This window comes from Neodiprion fabricii, chromosome 4, assembly GCF_021155785.1.
Source record: "Neodiprion fabricii isolate iyNeoFabr1 chromosome 4, iyNeoFabr1.1, whole genome shotgun sequence".
In the NCBI taxonomy this organism is placed as follows: domain Eukaryota; kingdom Metazoa; phylum Arthropoda; class Insecta; order Hymenoptera; family Diprionidae; genus Neodiprion; species Neodiprion fabricii.
In genome coordinates this window covers 1,955,485-1,974,286 of record NC_060242.1, presented here as the reverse complement: position 1 = coordinate 1,974,286, position 18,802 = coordinate 1,955,485, and the positions used below count along the sequence as shown (strand labels likewise).

At 44.2% G+C, this 18,802-nt stretch overlaps 1 protein-coding gene across 6 annotated transcripts in view; it reads left to right on the top strand.

Annotated features, from left to right (window-relative positions):
* Window positions 1-15,100, top strand: part of LOC124181124 (nuclear hormone receptor E75) — a 146,442-nt gene extending 131,342 nt beyond the window's left edge. For 5 of the 6 annotated variants that reach the window (XM_046567369.1, XM_046567371.1, XM_046567367.1 and 2 more), the window contains exons 3-5: window positions 2,756-2,900; window positions 6,755-6,996; window positions 8,124-15,100. In XM_046567369.1, coding sequence (XP_046423325.1) covers window positions 2,756-2,900; window positions 6,755-6,996; window positions 8,124-10,310 — 2,574 coding nt within the window. In that variant the 3' untranslated portion in view covers window positions 10,311-15,100. Of the gene's footprint in view, window positions 1-2,755; window positions 2,901-5,265; window positions 6,199-6,754; window positions 6,997-8,123 lie in introns of those variants that run through there. The other variant, XM_046567370.1, reaches the window with a different exon arrangement.
* The last annotated feature ends 3,702 nt before the right edge of the window (window positions 15,101-18,802 follow it).

The following is an 18,802-nucleotide window of genomic DNA, read 5'->3' as shown; positions in this document are numbered from 1 at the left end:
CCCCTCTTCTCATCTTCCTTCGCAACGCCGCCGCCGCCACCTCGGCATAGCTGCTGGGGTCATTCACCCCGCGAGAGTTATCGAGCGACGTGTAACGACGACGAGGAGAATAAGAATTCGGACGCGATAGCCGTTGAGCTACTGGTTATGGTGTTCTCGAAATACTCTCGCGATGCGGCTGGGGGTCGCGATTTTCTTGTACAACATTCTCACGATTATTCGTTTTATACGCCCCAATTACGCGCAGATTCTCAACCACGCACGCACGCAAACTTGTTGTGTCGGGGATGGTCTCTCCTCCGCCCGCATGCCGGCGGTAATAAAGAAATCTCTTCGTTTCGCCTACGGTAGATACTTCGATGCCGTGCGTGGCAGAGTAAAGAATAAGTAACAAGTAAGAGTAGAAGTTTAAGAACAAACAGGGATAAGTAACGCGCGACTATGATAACGATGATTACAATTGTAACGGCAACGACAAACGGGAGGGGGGAGAAAAATGAATTGTAAAAGGCAACGCAACGCCGCTACGACTAGTGCCACTATTTGTACTTGTTATACACGTATATATATCGAAGAGAGAAATTAAGTGTGTCAAGAAAATATATTATTGAAAATAGTCGCGGTCGGTGCCCCCATACCCTATATTCCGATTCCCCCACCTCCCTCACCCCGTGAACCAGCGACTCGCGACGACGACGCGAGAGATCGATGCCCTCGCCGTTGGTCCCCCGGGCGATCCCGGGGTTGGCGCCCTGCCGGTTGCTCACCCCCTATCCCCACCGTAATGGAACATTCTCGGCTCTCTTCGACGAGGCAACGGGACCGACGGGTATACGACCACCACCACCACCGCCATCATCGCCACCATCACCATTACCGCGCGACAACGATACGCGGGCTCTCGCCGAGCGTCGTTGAGGTAGGCGAGGTCGCTCGCGTCGTTCCCTCTGACGTCACACCCTCCGCGCGTAGTCGCTCGTATAGGTTATACCTACTTTTACCCCCGCCGCCGGTGCGCGGTATCAAGTGCGCCGCGGTATACGGTATGCGCATGCGAATAAGCCGTGGCAGACCTGCCTGCCTGCCTACCTGCCTACCTACCTACCTATTTCATCTCTTACGTAAGCTCTCGCGAGAGGTCGTTGACCGATACCGAAACGCACTCCACACCGCCATTGTCGGCCATGACGGTGGTCCGTTTCGTCGTCTCTGGAGGCGATTCGGATTCAAGCACTATGTTGTACCGACCACGTATGCCTCTAACACTGAGAAATTTGGCCAGAATTCTGGTTCCTTCGTTCGTATATGTAACAACGTGTAGTAAAATCAGGACGACGACTACGCTCTGTTCTTTTCGTTTCTTTAATTTTTCATTCTTTCTCGTCGCTCTCAACCGTCCGACCGACTTTCCGTCTTACTATGTCTGTAAAGCGTACCTTGCATACCTTTACCACACTATACCTGGTTACGTGCATCGCGATCCTCTCGAGGCTGCAACGTGTGTACAGGGCTATTTGCGTTCTTTCGTGGGAGGCGGCGGGGAGGTGGTGAGGGGAAAACGGAGGAATCCGTTAGCAGAACCGACGGTGTATAATAACGAGCGCGAGAGAGACTGATCGCTGCGCTACCGACCGAGGGGTGGTGAGGGGCGGGGAGGGGAGGGGAGGGGAGTCGAAGAGCTTTCGAGAAGCGTGCGGGAGAACGAGGGCGCGTATAGCGGCAGAGAGGGAGAGAGAGAGAGACGTGGCATGGGAACTCTCACTTTCGCGCTGTGAACCGCGGTTCAACGTCCGGGAATTGGGTCAGAGGGCCCCCACTTGCCTTCCCCACCCCGGCGGTTACTCTCGGCCAATGCGCCGCGGAGTGACTCCTATACGTGTAGTGGTTCTATGCGCCCGGAGCTTCTCGCCTATATACTTTATAGAGAGAGGCCGAGTCAGTACGTAGTCGAGCCTCGTGACAAACGGTCGCTTTGCCGCGTTACTCGCAACATAACTGTACAATACCTGTAATATCCTTGTATTATGTGTAAATAACTATCTTGTGATATCTTAGAGAGGAAGGGTTCGGTACGGACAGACGGACGGGCGCAAATTTTAAACGCACCGTATCGCAACGCGACGCAGCGTATATCGGAGTATAATTGTATGCGACGTGTCCGCGACGTCACACTATACGTATCGTGTATACATGTGAGACGCGTCTTGGATGGGAATAAATAGCATTGTGAATGACATTTTTGTAAATCAACATTGTGCGTTTGTGATACAACACTTGGTATAGGTCGGTCGTAACAACGAAGAGGACGCTGTTCCTTTTCTCATTCTGCTTCTATATTGTTCACGAGGTGAGGGGGGAAAGATATTCGTATCGCGACAACGTTCTTTGTTTCAATAATCGCGACATACACGTACATCGTATACGTATATAACCGATAATGGAGCGAGTCTCCGAGGCTCGCGATAATTTCAATAACACCGGCAAAGCTGATATCGTTTATCCTAGCTGTAACGACCAAGATAATAACAATGTCGTTTATTTAATGGAGTGCTTGTGCGAATGTGAAAATGACAATGACAAGAATAGTATAAATAATGGTAGTAAATCGTCGGTGACGAAATCAGGGACGAACCGGCACCGTACTTCCGAGTCTTCTTCGACTTTTTCCTCGTCCTCGTCTTCTTCGTCATCCTCCTCAGCGTCCTCCGATAGCGACGGACAAACTGACGAAGGTTTTTACGGTGATTCTTCGCAGGGTTTCTTCAGGCGCAGCATACAACAGAAAATACAGTACAGGCCGTGCACGAAAAATCAACAGTGCAGCATACTTCGCATCAACAGAAATCGCTGCCAGTACTGCAGGCTGAAGAAGTGCATCGCCGTTGGAATGAGCCGAGATGGTAAGCTGACACTTTGCTTCGATTCAATATAATTTAAACAATATTGCGCGAACCCGCATCGCCGTGTCGTCTGCGCACGGTAAATTATCAAAGTTTACAAATTAACGAAGGAAAGAAAGAAAGAAATATTGTATTTATTGAACGATACGTGAAATTCCTTATTCTCGTTTACATTAAATTGCTTAAATAATGTATAACGTAATGAATGAAATTTCGTAAGAGATGCGAGACGATATGTGGGGAAATCGGTATCCCGCGCCGCCAACCGACCTGTGTGTAACATCCATAATGCGCGAGTTTGCCAATCGGGATAACGAATTCAAGGCGATTCGGCGACTTGGCCAACGCTACACACGTATTATACTTTTTGTCGTTTCTCTTTTTTTTTTCCCAAATATCATTCCTCGCCCTGGTTATTTATTTATTTATTTTTTATTTGAAATTTATTTATTTATTTATATTCTTTCCCCTCTATTCGTTCTCTTTACGCTCCTCACGCTGCGGCAATCTAAGTCGAGGTCAACTAAGGTCTGCGAACCCGTGTTGTGTGCGCGCTCGGCTCGGGCGACTCGCGGCTCAATTCGAAAGTGGATCATACTGAAAATAGTACCGTTTGGAGGGGGTTGAAATACAGGCATCAGCGTGCACACTTCTATGTAGCAACAAAACGGACGACGACGAGATAGATATAGGATAGGTAAAGAGAGAGAGAGAGGGTGGGAGGGTGGGAGGGAGGGAGGGAAACCCCGCGGGAGTTTCGGGTGGTTCGAAACTGTTGCGAAACGAACGGACCACGCAACCAACGCCTCTATTTTTCCTCTCGCTCGCCCGAGACGATCCGTACAAGACCAACGACTTTTCCTACATTGTGTCGAAAAATTTCTCTCCTTGTGTATAACAATAGACAGGTTACGTGATAGGCATACCTGTATATAATAGTCAATGAATCGAGAGATAGGTATAGAATTGATACATAGAACAGAGAAAGACTATTCGTGCCCCAGGAAAAGAAAGAAAGAAAGAAACAAAGAAAGAAAAAAAAAAAGAGAGAGAAATAGAGGGAAAAAGAAATGTTGCAATACAGGGGAAAGTGCCGCGGCGGCTGCAATCAAAGATAGTTTGTTTCTCCATCAGATCTCGCCGTCACAGTTTTCTCCGCGTTGCGCGATTGTTTCTTGCAAATTTCATTTCTCTCTCTCTCTCTCTCTCTCTCTCTCTCTCTCTCTCTCTCTCTCTCTCGCTCTTCCATACACTTTTCCGCAATCAGTGCAACTTATGCCACGTTATCGTGCATACGCAGTCAGTCGATTTTGCATTCAAACACACGCGTCTGCATAGGAAAATGCATAGTCGCGTTATACCTGCGGGTATATACAAGGATATAGGTGGTGTATCCCTACGTGTAGCCGACGTCAGTCGGGGTTAACGCTCTGTGCTCGGCTGCAACTACGTCAAGCTCCCCCCCCCCCCTCCCCCCGGTTTCATCGGACGGTACAGAAAGAGAGTACCGCTACGAAACACGGCGTCGCTTAGCGGTTACAGCCGTCCCCCTCCCTTTACCCCGTATTTTACCCCGAATCCCCCACCATGGCGCATCGACGCGCGACTCAAACTCACCGATAGTCATCCCCACCGAAGAGACTCTCTCCTCTCCTCAACTCCTCCACCACCACCGCCACCATCATTCACCTCCACGATAGCGTCGCGACGCTCTCTCGCCGTACCGTGGCGCTCGTTTCACGTCGACGGCCGTATCGCGAACTCACCTTCCGCGATTCCGGACGACACTGTCATCCTACGACGAGTCGACCCCCCCCCCCCCCTCTTTGGATATTATCAGTAATGGTATTATTATTGTTATTATTATTGTTATCAACAATTAGTAAAATAAAATTAATAACAATAACAAAAACTTACAACAACAATGATGATAATTCGATGAATTTATTTACGAAATTGATGACCAATAATCAAATTGTACTTTAATGTCTAACATCGGGAAGAAGATTAAGAGGTCGTAGCGAGGGTTTATCCTTACGAACCTTGTTCGTTTAATCGTATTTAAAATTCGTTCCCGTAACGCCAGTAAATACAGGGGAATTTGCAATTCGCGTGGGATGTCGGAAGGTCAGGAAGGTCAGGAGGGTCGGGAGTCTGCGCCTCGGTATCGCGGGGGGGTGGAATTGGCGAAGATGGACGTAGAGGTGGATGGATGGATGGGTGGGTGGGTACGAACGTGGGTCGAAACGCCGCGCACGGCTGTGTCTGAAACGAAGTTCAAGGCCGAAGGCTTAGCAAAGGCCACGATCGGGTGGCTAGGTGGTGGGGGTCCTTCACGGATGAACAAGTGGGGGGCTGTTGAACGTGGCTCGACGAGAGTCACGCAGTCGGCGATGATGCTGTCTGCCGTCTGCACGTGCACGTTGTCTTCTAACGAGAGTACGCGTTGATAACGAACGTTGATTGTCACACCTTCGACGACGACGACTCTCGCATATCGCCTCGAAGAATACGCGCGACGAGTGAAGTTTTTACATGTGGATTAAACGTACCTTGGCCACGTGTGGATGAATTGTTGAAAGAAGAGGGCTGCTGTTTTAATCCTTGCGGGCGGCTAATAACGTTTGTGTTCGGAGTGGCTTTTCAAAGCGATGTTCAAAGTTTGATCTACGTACATGTGTGTTGTTATCGTTGAAAAGTTCAGCCGATTTTTGTTTCTCGTTGTTTTTCAATTTCCTTTTTCTTTCTTTTTTTTTTGGTTCAGTTTATGTCCAATTTCAACTTGTTTGAAACCACCGCACGTGTCGTGTAAAATCTATCGTTGGCAATAATTGTCTGATTAAAAATTGATGAAAATCGTTATAACGAAATGACGAATCGTTTGGTTTGTTCAACGGTTAACAAAGTGCAGTTTCGTGATACCACGATGAATACAATAAAGTGTCGAGTTTCCGACTAAACATCACACGCGAATATACCGTACATACGTATATAAAAGCGCAGTCAAAAAACAAAGGGAGGTTAACTATAATCAGTCGTTACGATATAACTCGCAAGTAATACCATCGATGGATATTTGAATATACACGTGTGTACGTAAAACAAGAAAAAAGTGCGAAGGAAATTTTGCCACTGTACAAGTTTGTTGGTTTTGTTTCGACATTTGAGTGATATAAAAACTAGAGTTGTGAAAAACAAGAGAAAAAAAAAAAAACAAGCAAATCTTAACTCGTCATGGGAGACGAGCTACCGATACTGAAGGGTATCCTCAACGGGGTTGTAAATTATCACAATGCACGTAGGTTGATTGTTGAAAAAAGTCCCGTTACTGTTTTTCCTTTCTTTCTTTCTTTCTTTCTTTCTTTCTTTAGTTTCATTTCATTTCACCCGCAACGAGGAAGGAAGGAGATAAATAATTTGGAACTCGAGTAGAAATGTTTGTGTCACCGTACGTGTTGCACCACTTTCTATCGTCGGGAATATGGTGTATACTATATATATATATATAGTACATCTCGCGAGACGAGGACGGTGTGTATAGTTAAAGACATGCAATGTAAGAGCCGAGTCTCGAGCTGAGCCGAGCCGCGCACTTTCATCATCGCACCGCGTTGAGAAAGTGTGCCCAGGTTCGGTCGCGACTGCTTTCCCTTCCGCGATCCGTACAATTCGGTCGGAAATCGTTCGCCGCGTTTTGCCCTTTCGATACGTCGAGTCGTGTTGCAGAGACGAGAGTAAAATCCTCCCCCCTCATTTTCTGCCATTTCGAATTCAATACGCGTAGAGTCGTACAGATCTATGCCTGAAACGAGCATTGGCTAACCTTTGCGATTCGCAAATTTATATGATTACAGCGGTTCGATTCGGGCGAGTACCTAAGCGCGAAAAGGCCAGGATACTCGCCGCCATGCAGCAGAGCTCGCACAGTCGTTCCCAGGAGAAGGCCGTCGCCGCCGAACTCGAGGACGACCAACGGCTACTCGCGACTGTCGTCAGGGCCCACCTCGACACCTGCGACTTCACCAGGGAAAAGGTCGCCCCCGTTTTGGCGAGGGCGAGGGAGACACCGAACTACACCGCCTGTCCGCCGACCCTGGTTAGTACGATTTTTCGATATTTGCCTTGCGGTATTAAATTTCGCAAATGTCGGCTTGCGCGCGTGTGTCTGTTGTAATTCGTACAACCGTGACGACCTTCGACGATGCTCGCCCCCGCGCGTTGGGTCAGATCGTGCGAATGAGGAAGCTGCGTGTTCACAGTCGATTCCCTTGCTTCGTCCACGTTGCGACGTACGGAACGCTGATGTGGTTGCACGTCCTCGAGACGAATGCGAGAATAGGAGGAAGAGAGAACGTGTCTTGTCAAGATATCCGATTCAAAGTCAAAGTGGCCGTTATACGGAGGTCGTCCAGTTTTGTTCCGTACATTGGACGTACCTTGTGCATAACTACGGTGCTCTGATGTACACGCCCTGCTGCTTGCATCGACGCTCGTGTGGCGATCAATCGCTGTTTGTCAAGATTGCATTTGTACGCGTGTGTAACAATTGCGAAACAAGTAGAACCTCCTACAGGGATCTTAGAATCGTGAATCGTTGTCATTCCGCTTACTTTTCGTTGTTATTATTATTATTACACTATTGCTCGTACGCCTGATTTTCGATGTCGATTCGATTCCGCGATCGGAAAAACCTCGGAATCGATTACCCGCATTTTGAAAATTGCGAAATGAAGCGGATTGATTATATTTTCCTAAAAAAAAGTTCGTATCATCTACCCTCGGGCTATGCAACTTGGCGTCGAGATTATACACCTGTACGATCTGATCTCGTATTTTATTAAAACGAACGTGTTTTATTTTCACAAATTGTTCAAAAGTATAAATCGTTAGAGGCTCCGTAACTGCATTGGGTAGTGTATTTCAGACTTGGACGGTTTAAAGACGCGCTGAAAATGACGATAGTAACGATTGCGGTAGTTGAATAATCGGTTCGAAGATCGCGCGCATACATGTATTAATACATAGCGATTCATCCCTTCTCGAGTAAAAGGCCACCGATCAATCAAGGCCAGAACAGATAAAATGGAGATGCGTGTGAGGTACAGAGCGGGGGCAAGATTTCCCCAGGTAAAACTCTGAACCTTTTTTTTCCCCCCGCATCAGACGTACGTACATGTCCGAAGGATACAGTGAAATAGCGTTTGTTTTATTCGCCTGTTTCAGGCATGCCCGTTGAACCCGAATCCTCAGCCGTTGACGGGTCAGCAGGAGTTGCTGCAAGACTTCTCGAAGAGGTTCTCGCCGGTTATCCGAGGCGTGGTAGAGTTCGCAAAGCGTATACCAGGGTTCAGCCTTTTGGCTCAGGACGATCAGGTAACGTTGCTGAAGGCCGGGGTGTTCGAAGTGCTGCTCGTGCGGCTCGCCTGCATGTTCGACGCCCAAACGAACAGCATGATATGCCTAAACGGTCAGGTGCTGAAACGCGAGTCGATACACAACAGCAGTAACGCGCGATTCCTGATGGACTCGATGTTCGATTTTGCCGAGCGCGTGAACGCCCTGCGGTTGACCGACGCCGAGCTGGGACTTTTCTGCTCGGTCGTCGTCATTGCCGCCGACAGGCCCGGCCTGAGAAACACCGACCTTATCGAGCGTATGCACAACAAATTGCGCGGCGCGCTGCAGGCCGCGCTCGCCCAGAACCATCCCCAGCATCCCGACATCCTGAGGGAACTGTTGAAGAAGATACCCGATCTTCGTACGCTGAACACCCTACACTCCGAAAAGCTTCTGGCGTTCAAAATGACCGAACAGCAACAGCAGCTCCAGGCCCAGCAACAGCAGCAGCAGCAACAACAACAGCAACAGCAACAGCACTGGCCGATGGACGAGGAGCCGACCGCCTCCTGGGGATCGGGCTCCGACGTGACCCTCGACGAGGTCAAGAGTCCGCTGAGCAGCGTATCCAGCACGGAGAGTACGTGCAGCGGCGAGGTCGCCTCGTTGACCGAGTACCATCACTCCTCCGTCGCATCGAGCGGTCTTCACGCCTCGAGCGCTCCGCTACTCGCGGCAACGCTCGCCGGAGGTCTCTGCCCTCACAGAAGAAGGGCGAACTCGGGATCTACGAGCTCAGGGGACGACGAGCTGCACCGCGGATCGTTGACGAAGACGTCCCAACCGCCGCAGTGTCCGCGATTCAGGAAGCTCGACTCGCCGAGCGACAGCGGCATCGAGTCGGGGACCGAGAAGGCCGACAAACCGGTAAGCACCAGCACGGCGAGCAGCGCTCCAACCTCGGTCTGCTCGAGTCCGAGGTCCGAGGAAAAGGAGTTCGAGGACATGCCCGTGCTCAAGAGGGCCCTTCAGGCGCCTCCGTTGCGCGACACGAACGCCCTGATCGACGAGGCCTACAAACCGCACAAGAAATTCCGGGCCCTGAGACAGAAGGACAGCGCGGAGGCCGAGCCGGCCGTAGCGACGGCCCAGCAGTCCCAGCTCCACCTTCACCTGACCTCCTCCCCGGCCGCGACGACGACGACGCCCCACCACTCCACCTACACGTCGTCGTCGTCGTCGTCGTCTTCCGCGATATCGCAGTGCCCGCCGAAGGCCAGCCTACTCAGCAGCACCCATTCCACGCTGGCCAAGAGCCTGATGGAGGGACCCAGGATGACCGCCGAACAGCTCAAGCGCACCGACATCATACACAATTACATAATGCGCGGCGACGTCAGTCCGGGTTCTCCGATACCTTCCCCATCCCCGGCCGAACAGTGCGCCTCGACCACCACCGCAAGCTCGAGGTCATCCTCCGGCGGGCTTCTACAGTGCGCGACTTCGTATTCCGCCACCGGACGATGGCCGGCGACCACTTCCGTCATAACGACGACGACCGGGGCGCGGCACCGCCACCATCACCATCACCATCACCACCCTTCTCATCCTCACCCTCACCCTCACCACCACAGTCAGCAAATCCAGCAGCACATGCAGCAGCAGCACCATCAGCAGCAGCAACAGGGAGAGTACTGCAACAACAGCGTTGTACACATAGCCGGTAACGGTTCGGGAAGTGGAAACGGTAGTAATTCCGCGGGATCTTGTTCGCCGCAGCGTAGCGGTTCGGTTTACAACGCTGCCAGCAACGTATGCGCGAACAACAACGTCAACAACTCTTGCACGAGTACGAGTCCAAGGCCGAGCTCGACGACGTCCGCTTCCAACGCGGCTGCCGCTGCGGCAACCCTGGTGTTATCTGACTGTTCGAGCAACATGATGGAACTACAGGTGGACATCGCCGATAGTCAACAGCCGTTGAATCTTTCGAAAAAATCACCGTCACCCTCGCCAAGGCCAACGATTGTCAACGGTACGTGCAGTAGTAAAGCGTTGTCGCTCGAGGCGTAATTTACGGATATTGTCTAAAATCTTGTAATAACGAAGCGACAAAACCTCTCGTGCATATATCATTTAGGTTTTCGTATTCGTTCATCGTTTTTTTTTTTTTTTTTTTTTTTTTTTTTTTTTTTTTTTTTTTTTTTATCTTTTTCCCTTTTTTTTTCTCCTGTCGATACATGTACACCCCGTTCTCTAAAAGTCACGCGAACCATCTGATCGATTGATTATTACTTCGTTTTTATCTTCCGTCGTCACGGGTTCCACAACGACGACATGCTATACCTTGCTAATGATTCGCATTACGACATGATACTACTACTAGCAATACCGGTAGTACTCGGAAAGTATCTCTTTTTCATGTACGAACAAGGGATAGAGAGAATGGGGAAAATTGATGGACACACAGAGAGAGATAGGGAGGGATAGAGAAAGAGAGAGAGAGAGAGAGAGGGAAAGCTCACCCGCCGATTCTATGTAATTATATTATATACTATACATACGTTATGTAGTAAACAAAGGAGGAATAAAAAATGAAAAATCGCTGTGAAAGTGCCACCAGGACGCTATCCGTATAGCGCGTGACTAACCAAATAATTTATATTATTTAAAATCGATGATAATAATACATTATTATTGTTACTGTTGTTGTTGTTGTTATTATTATTTTTTTAATAATATCGTCATTATTATTATTATTATTATTATTACCATTATTACCATTATTACCATTACTATTATTCTTATCGTAGAGGAAAGAAGAAGAAAAAAAAAACGAGAATAAGATGAAATGACGTTTTCGCACGCATACGCGGTATATTCAATAGATATATCAATATATTCGTATATATACTGTTCGCATATATATACACACATATATATATATATAACTATGCGTAATTTTTCCGCGCGTACCTCTATATACGCATATGCGTGTACATTGTATATGTATACGTATATACAGAATCGATCATTTGACATCTCTATACATTTTTTTTCTTCCCCCTCTTTCTCTCTCTCACTCTTCTTCTTGTAATTTTTTTTTTTCCTTATTTATGTATTGTCACGTACATACTTAGGGTGAGAATACGAATTCTGTTTTGGTGACGATGGGAGAAAATAATCCGAGGAACATAATATAACATGTTTCGTTTAAACCGGAAGTGACGAGTAAATGATGAAGAAGAGTATGAATATAATAAATGGAAAAAATAAAAAATAATCTACAGTGCCGAATTTTTTGTCGTACGTCATTATTCAAGACGTGTAAAATTAAGCACAGACGACGTTCATGTAAGTACGTCAAATGACGAAAGGACACTCAACGTGCTGATTCGCACTGTGCTTTTGATGTATCAAGTGTGTGAAGTATGAAAAATAAAAAAATAAAAATAAAAACTATGCAAATGGAAGGATTATTGATTGGATATAGCAACAATATTTAAAGAAATAAAAATATCTGTAACGGACTACATACATATATATATATATATATGCATACATATATACGTATATGTATATATACTTGATCTTGTTCGACGAAAGTTCTTCTACGGGAAAACTCACGTTCGTCCTACAGTCGTCGTTGTTGTGTGGTGGCGAATCGGCGCACTTTTGAAACTCGTCAAGTGTTACAGAGAAAGTGAATTTAAACTATTGAACAAATATGAATGAAAATGATATGAAATAAAAATAATCTATTACATGTGATAATCATGGAAAACGCGCATATTTGTACAGCCTCCACATCATTCATCGATATCATCTTACTCTATACATATAAATAAATGAATACAAATGAAAATAAATATATATATATATATACATATATGTATATATATATATTATAAATATGCTACAATATTAATTAATTAATTATTAACTTTAGAGGAAGTAATCAATACTATCGTTACTATTATTATTATTATTATTCGTATTATTATTGTCGTCGGATTGTAAACAATAATAACAACAACGCTAACAACAACAACAACAACAACAAATCGCAACTGTTCAAGCATACAGTCGATTATATATATATTAACTACATAGTTGAGTAATATAGTGTTTAATATTGATGATAATGTTTGTAAAAATAACGACGGCAATGATGATGTTGATTATAATAATGATAATGGTAAAATAAATGAATAATGATTATTATGATAATGGTAGTTGTAATCGTAATTGAAAAGTATCATCCCGTATGTTTATGACTTGCGTGTGCGTGTGCGTGTGTGCGTGTGTATGGGGAAAAAGTCGAAAGATCGATGAACAGCAGAAAGGGAGAAAAAGCTCAGACGTGCGCGGGGCAGGTTTTGAGAAATCTATACATTCGTTACGTATGTAATGATAAAGATGATGATAATGATAATGATAATGATAATAAAGTGATGATGATAACAGACGTTATACACGTGACTGAAGTGTTTGTATATTTTCGCGTCAACATATAATCGAAACGCGAATTACAAGAAAGCGAAACAGAAGTAAGATAAAAAATTACACACGGTATACAATTTATATGTATATATATAAGAGTGTGCGGAGTAGGACAAATTCGGAGTAAAGCTTAGGGGTAAAAGGTATAATCGATGAATAGAAAATACTAGTAAGTTTAGAAACAAGATGGTAAAGGTAAAGAGAGAAAAAGGTAAGAAGAAAAAAGAAAAAGGTAACGGTGAAAGTTACGAGAGTGTGATAAATAACAAAGTTTCTAAGTAAAATTTTGATTGCCGAAAAAGAGGAAAGAGAAAAGATGATTGTATACCTTGTTGACGATTAATGGGAGCGGTGGAAGTAGATGTGGAGAGTTGAAGTCCCTTGAGAGTTTGTCACGAGATTCTAACAAACTTACAACTTTGCAATTGTCGTAACTTTTATGCCACGTGTACGAGTTTCGTGTCCTGTGTCGATTTAGAAATTAATTACCAGCGAAAAAAGATGAAAGAAATTAGGGCGACGAAACAGAAATAGGAAGGAAATTTAACGAAAATATTCAACGCGATTATTTACGTCAAGAAGCAGGTATTTCAATGAAAAATTGACTTGGCGTGTGTCCGAAATTTTTAATATATTTAAAACATATGGTATGTAACGCGATGTATTCTGTGAAAAATTGACGAAGAAAAGAGAGGGTTTTTAAAAAAAAAAAGGAGGAAAACTTCCGAAGAATCGACGCGAGATCAATGAAGATATTTTTTGAAAAACAAGTGAGAAATTTTCGTGTAATATTGTATTATAGGTAGTAATATCGAATATAATATATCCGGGAAAAGAGAGAAAATAGAATAGACTCGTAATAATATTGATAATTACATTAAGAGATGATTACATACATATATATTATATATATATAGTAAACGTGCGTACAGTAAAAAGAAATCAATGATCGTTGTACATAGTAGATCGTTAAGGCCCTCAACCAACCCCCCTCTGTAGTTCTTGTAGAAAGAGTGAAGGAAGAAGTGCGGTGAAGAAAAGAGGTAATAATTTGAAAAAAAAAAAGATTATACTAAACGATAGGGAAAACGTACAGCGTTTTTGAAAATCGTTAACTAATAGTTAACACGTGTCGTTGTTGAGACGCCCGTTCCCCTTTTCATCCACCCAGCATGCATTGAATATCACGAAAAAAGGAAAAGAAGGGAAAAGTTAATCTATAGAAAAGCACCAATAATCAAGCAAAAACACAATCAATTTTATCCAGCCTAGCGAAGAATGAACTCTTCAATAAATTCACGAACCTAGCCCCCTCCCCTCCATCGTCATTCTTGTAATCAAATTATGCACTAATCATTGTACACATACTCACACACATGAATACATATATATATATAATACATGTACATAGTAGATTTTCATTTAAAAAAAGTAAGAAAAAAGTTTAAAAAAGAAAAAAAAAGAAAGAAAGAAACAAAAAAAAAACATAAAAACAACAAGAATCGTCATTATTCCCGTGTCTTTTGGAACTCGTATCATTCATGATTCCATATTGATGATTATAACTTATATGTCGCATATTGCGATTGAAGATGTTGGATTACTCTTGTGTATAATTATTGCGTGTATTATAGATAGTAAAAGATCTTACTGGAATAAAAAAAAAAATAAATAAAATAAAATAAAAAAAAAAGTAATCGTGAAAATTGCATCGGTAATTGGTCGTTGTAGAGATACACCATCGTTTTATCCAAAGGGGCACAATTTCCACTCCCCCCCCCCCCCCCCCCCCTGTCAGTTCTGCAAAGTCTATGTATAGCGTTCTACATATAGTATAATATGTAATGCGCATATGTAAACTATATTATACACATATTAATGATTATTATATAATAATGAGTGGTGATGATGATGATGATGATGATGATGATGATGATGATGATACGTGAACTAATTATGGAATATTATACGTACATTATTTGTTTATCCGTGCGGTGATGAGATGGAAAAACAGTGCATAACGAAATAGGAAGGGAAAGATCAGTTGAACGTTTGTCTTATTCGATTTTTTTATTATTTCTGTTTCGATTTCTTTTTCTAAGTAATATAATTTATTAATTATTCCTTCTTCTTCGTGATAATATTAACGAAAGGAAAGAACAACCAGTAAGATACCTGTTATTGTTATGTTGTTACTATTATTATTATTATTATTATTATTATTATTATTATTGTAATATAGAAATGAAATATTGTCCCGCCCCCGCATTTCCCCAGTGAGCAGCAGCACTTCATATTTTGTACGCTTGGGAGTTGTGAGGTCGTCTGAATAAACATTGTCTGGTGAATTATAAATATAATACGTCTGTCTCATTTTTTTCTACGAATATTACTTACGCCTATACATATATGTACATACATATACAGTGTAGCGTCACTTCTTTGTACGATAAAACCAATTTTCCCGTTGTCTCCTATTCAATCTCATCGTTATTATAATACTATCGATAAGCGTTGGAATAAGTGTGAAATGGAATTGAAACCAAAGGAGAACTAACAGAAAGAAGATGAGGAATAAGCGTGTAAGAATGTCCGAGGAAATCTGATTATACGGTAAGTGTGAAACGTTATAGGTATTTCAATTTCGAAAACGTTGGATCAAACTCTAATTCCAACGGACGACATCCGCGTCGTGTTTTGTTTACACGGCGCCCTTCAGAGTAGTTCAGTCTGTTATAAGATGGCGTCGAGTGCGGAACGAATATGCCGGTGCGGGGTAAGCGTCTCGATTGTTCGTTGTTATTGAGTAAATACGTGGAACGTCTCGCGTCGTGCGTCGCTCGGTTCGACGAACGATAAGCTTGTGAATTCAATAACGCTGCTGCGGTCGCGAGTGAGTCAGGTTATTTCAATTTGCAAATCGGGACGCGGCGGTGATGATGAGGAAGATGACGATCGTCGTTCTGACTCACGGCCAACTTCGCATCAGTGCCGCGGCGTCGTCTCATGCCCTCGGAATTTTTATGCCACAGGCCTCGGTCAAATTTTCAGCTTCAATAATTCTCCTTCGATCTCTAACCTCAACAATTTCCGGTTAAGCCGTTATCGCCTTCCTCGCGTCGCGTCGAGTCGAGTTAACCAAGGTCAGGCATCGGCCGATATGCTAACGAGCCTTCAGGCTGACCGTTGTGAAAACGCGTTTTGTACGGAGTTTAAAGTGTTATCGGTGTGCCTGGACTTCGTCGGGGATGCCGAGACAGCATGTGGGAAAACACTGGACTTGGTGAGTTTGACGATAGATTTATTATTTGCTCGACTGTAAGCCTCTCCGTTCTCCCGAGCAATTGCGCGAGTTATTCTAACCTGATTACCTGCGTGCGCACCAGGGTAATTCATTTCGTATCTTTTTTTCCTTTCTAAAGCGCTACACGAAAGGTTTGCGTGACAAATATTGAAAGAAAAAAAATTATCGAAAGACCTGGAGGAGGAAGGAAAGAATGTACGAGGTCGCTACCAATTAATGTAATACCTTTTGTTTAGTTTTATGTGTACACCTCACGTACCAGAAAATGAACCACCCTTGCGTAAACGTTAAACTTTTAGGTGATGAGAAATAGCTGAACGCTGCGCGAATATTCTCTGTAACGAGAATAGAAAGATACGAAAAGCCGAACGAAGGTATAGGAGGGTAAGGAAAACGCGTTCATTCATGTCTGCGCTGAGTTTTCATTCACGAATCGTGCAGCGCTCAAGTTGGCTGCAGCTGTGCGAAACACGTGCAGGGAATCGTTATGTTATACATACCTATCTACCTATATTATGCTCGGTTTTGCTGGTCGATTTACTGCCGTTTGGTTTTTTTTTTTTTTTTTTTTTTTCTCTTCAAACTATCCTTTGGGGTTCTCGTGATTATTCGCGAATTTGCAAAGCGGGCTGTGATTATTATTCCCAGAATAAAATGATTCCCCGAGCTGCTTATAAATAATGCAGATCGCGAAGGATGTTGATTTTCTCCGGGGAACATCGTCGTCCTCTCTTCTCGGTTTTATTACGTGTTTACATCGCGTCCCGCGCTACGCCCCGCTATGAAAATCTGTCGTGTTTATTCTACGCCTTCCCGCGATGATTCCAGCACTTTGCTTTATAGCCTCGTTTGGTCATCCGTGTACTTGTAACGGGGAAATTTGTACGTATAGCTCTAAAAATTAACCCCTGGAATCTACTAACCCGTGAAACCCAAATTCTACGTTACATATCACAATACGGTTGTCGAAATTTGCGTTCAATGATTTTTCTGTTTGGTTTTCTTTGAGCAATAAATTGCCGCAACAAGGGTAGAGATGATTGAAAAGTTTCAGGGATATTTTACGCAACGAAAGATCATGGAAAAAATAGTTGTTGTACAATTTTAGAAATTATGACGACTCGCAACGAGATTACTTTTCATAATATCGGCATGTTTTCTTTGTTATTACTCACTGGCTGAATTTCAGAAAATTTCAAGTAGCATGCATCGTTGAAGCAACTTGAACCTCGTGGAAATTATCGCTGTTACGCGAACACTCGGTTCTTTCTTGCATGTAGGTAATACTCAAAACGGGGCCATAAGCGTGTCTGACAAAAAAGAGGAAAAAAAATCAGACTGCAAAATGAAAGAGATAGAAAAACAATCCATGCACAGGTGTCGTTTTCGCTATTTTCGAGAGGCTGGATTCTCGTTTAGTTCCGTTTCTTTTCGCTTCTTTAATTTTCACTAGTCTGCAGACGCATCGTGCTTTCATATCTTTACGCAGCCTCAGTTTTCACCTATAAAAATATCCACCGCAACCGACCTCGATGTATCAAGAGGTGCTGCTTAGAAGCCTCGATATGACGCATCGAGTTTGAAAATTGAATATCCCGATGAATCAGAATAATTATAAAAATCATAGTAACTATTATTCGGATTGGTCGATGATCATTTTCGTAGCCTCGCAGGTTGAATAAGCTGTGTTAGTACTTGAGTTTGAATTGTTTTCGAAGATTCTTTACTACACCTACATTCGAGCGAAGCAAACGAACAACGGCCGCGCAAAGATCGCTCCGCGACGGCATGGGATCAAAGGATGGGGGGGATGTTGGTTTTTTTTTTCTTCCAAATCTTCGGTTCCCCTTGGAAATACCGGGAAACCTCAGGGCTACCCTTGACCGCGTCTACGGGCAGGCATTCCCAGACTCCGACGGTTCACCATCGACGCGTTAAGTGGTCTCGGGTCTTCCAATGTCGAGCAGAGGTCACTACCGTCACTCCCACACGTTGAGGATCGCTCGCAGACGGGTAAAAAGAAAGTTAATAAAGAAGGGAAGGGACGAATTTAGAGCTGGCAGGGAATCGGGCGTCAAACGCGCCCGGGAATGTCGTCCGTTTTACTTTTCTTATTTTTTTTATTTCATTTTTCTTTCTTTCTTTTTTTTTTTAGTTTTTAGTTTTTATCCTCATCTCTGCAGTGGTTTCCCTTTGTTCGTGCGAATCGTCTCGATTGTTAGTCACTCTGTCCGGCAGCCGCAGCTCATCCTCGAAATTTGCCAACTTTGGCAAGGTCATTTATTCCCAGTTGCATTGCGTATATAATACGTATAACGATTGAATTTTTGCCAGAGTTTTTTCTAATTTACATTCGCGTGAAACTGGAAACGATTCCGGTCCTCTTCTAGCTCCGTTTTGAATCTTTCACTCTTTGAAAATGGAAGAATAAAAATGGGGAAAAATGACTTTCGAATACCAGCTCCTAGTTCTGATCGATTCGCAACGTTTATTTTGAAACGGTTCGAGGTCGTTAGCAGCCCTGTAATTTAACTAATTCGGGTCCGCGAGAGGATCCTCCGGTTCTCCCGGAGGCCCCTCGTCACTCAAGTTGGTCGATCTCAATCCCCTCGATCTCGTTCTCTCTTGTCTGTCGATCCGTCTGCCTCGACGAGGTGACGCGAGAGATGCGGCGAACCGAAGGATTGCGAGATAACGCGAATCGGAATAAATACATAAGTAAAGAACCGCGAACGCTAGAGCCTGGGAAGAGAACAAT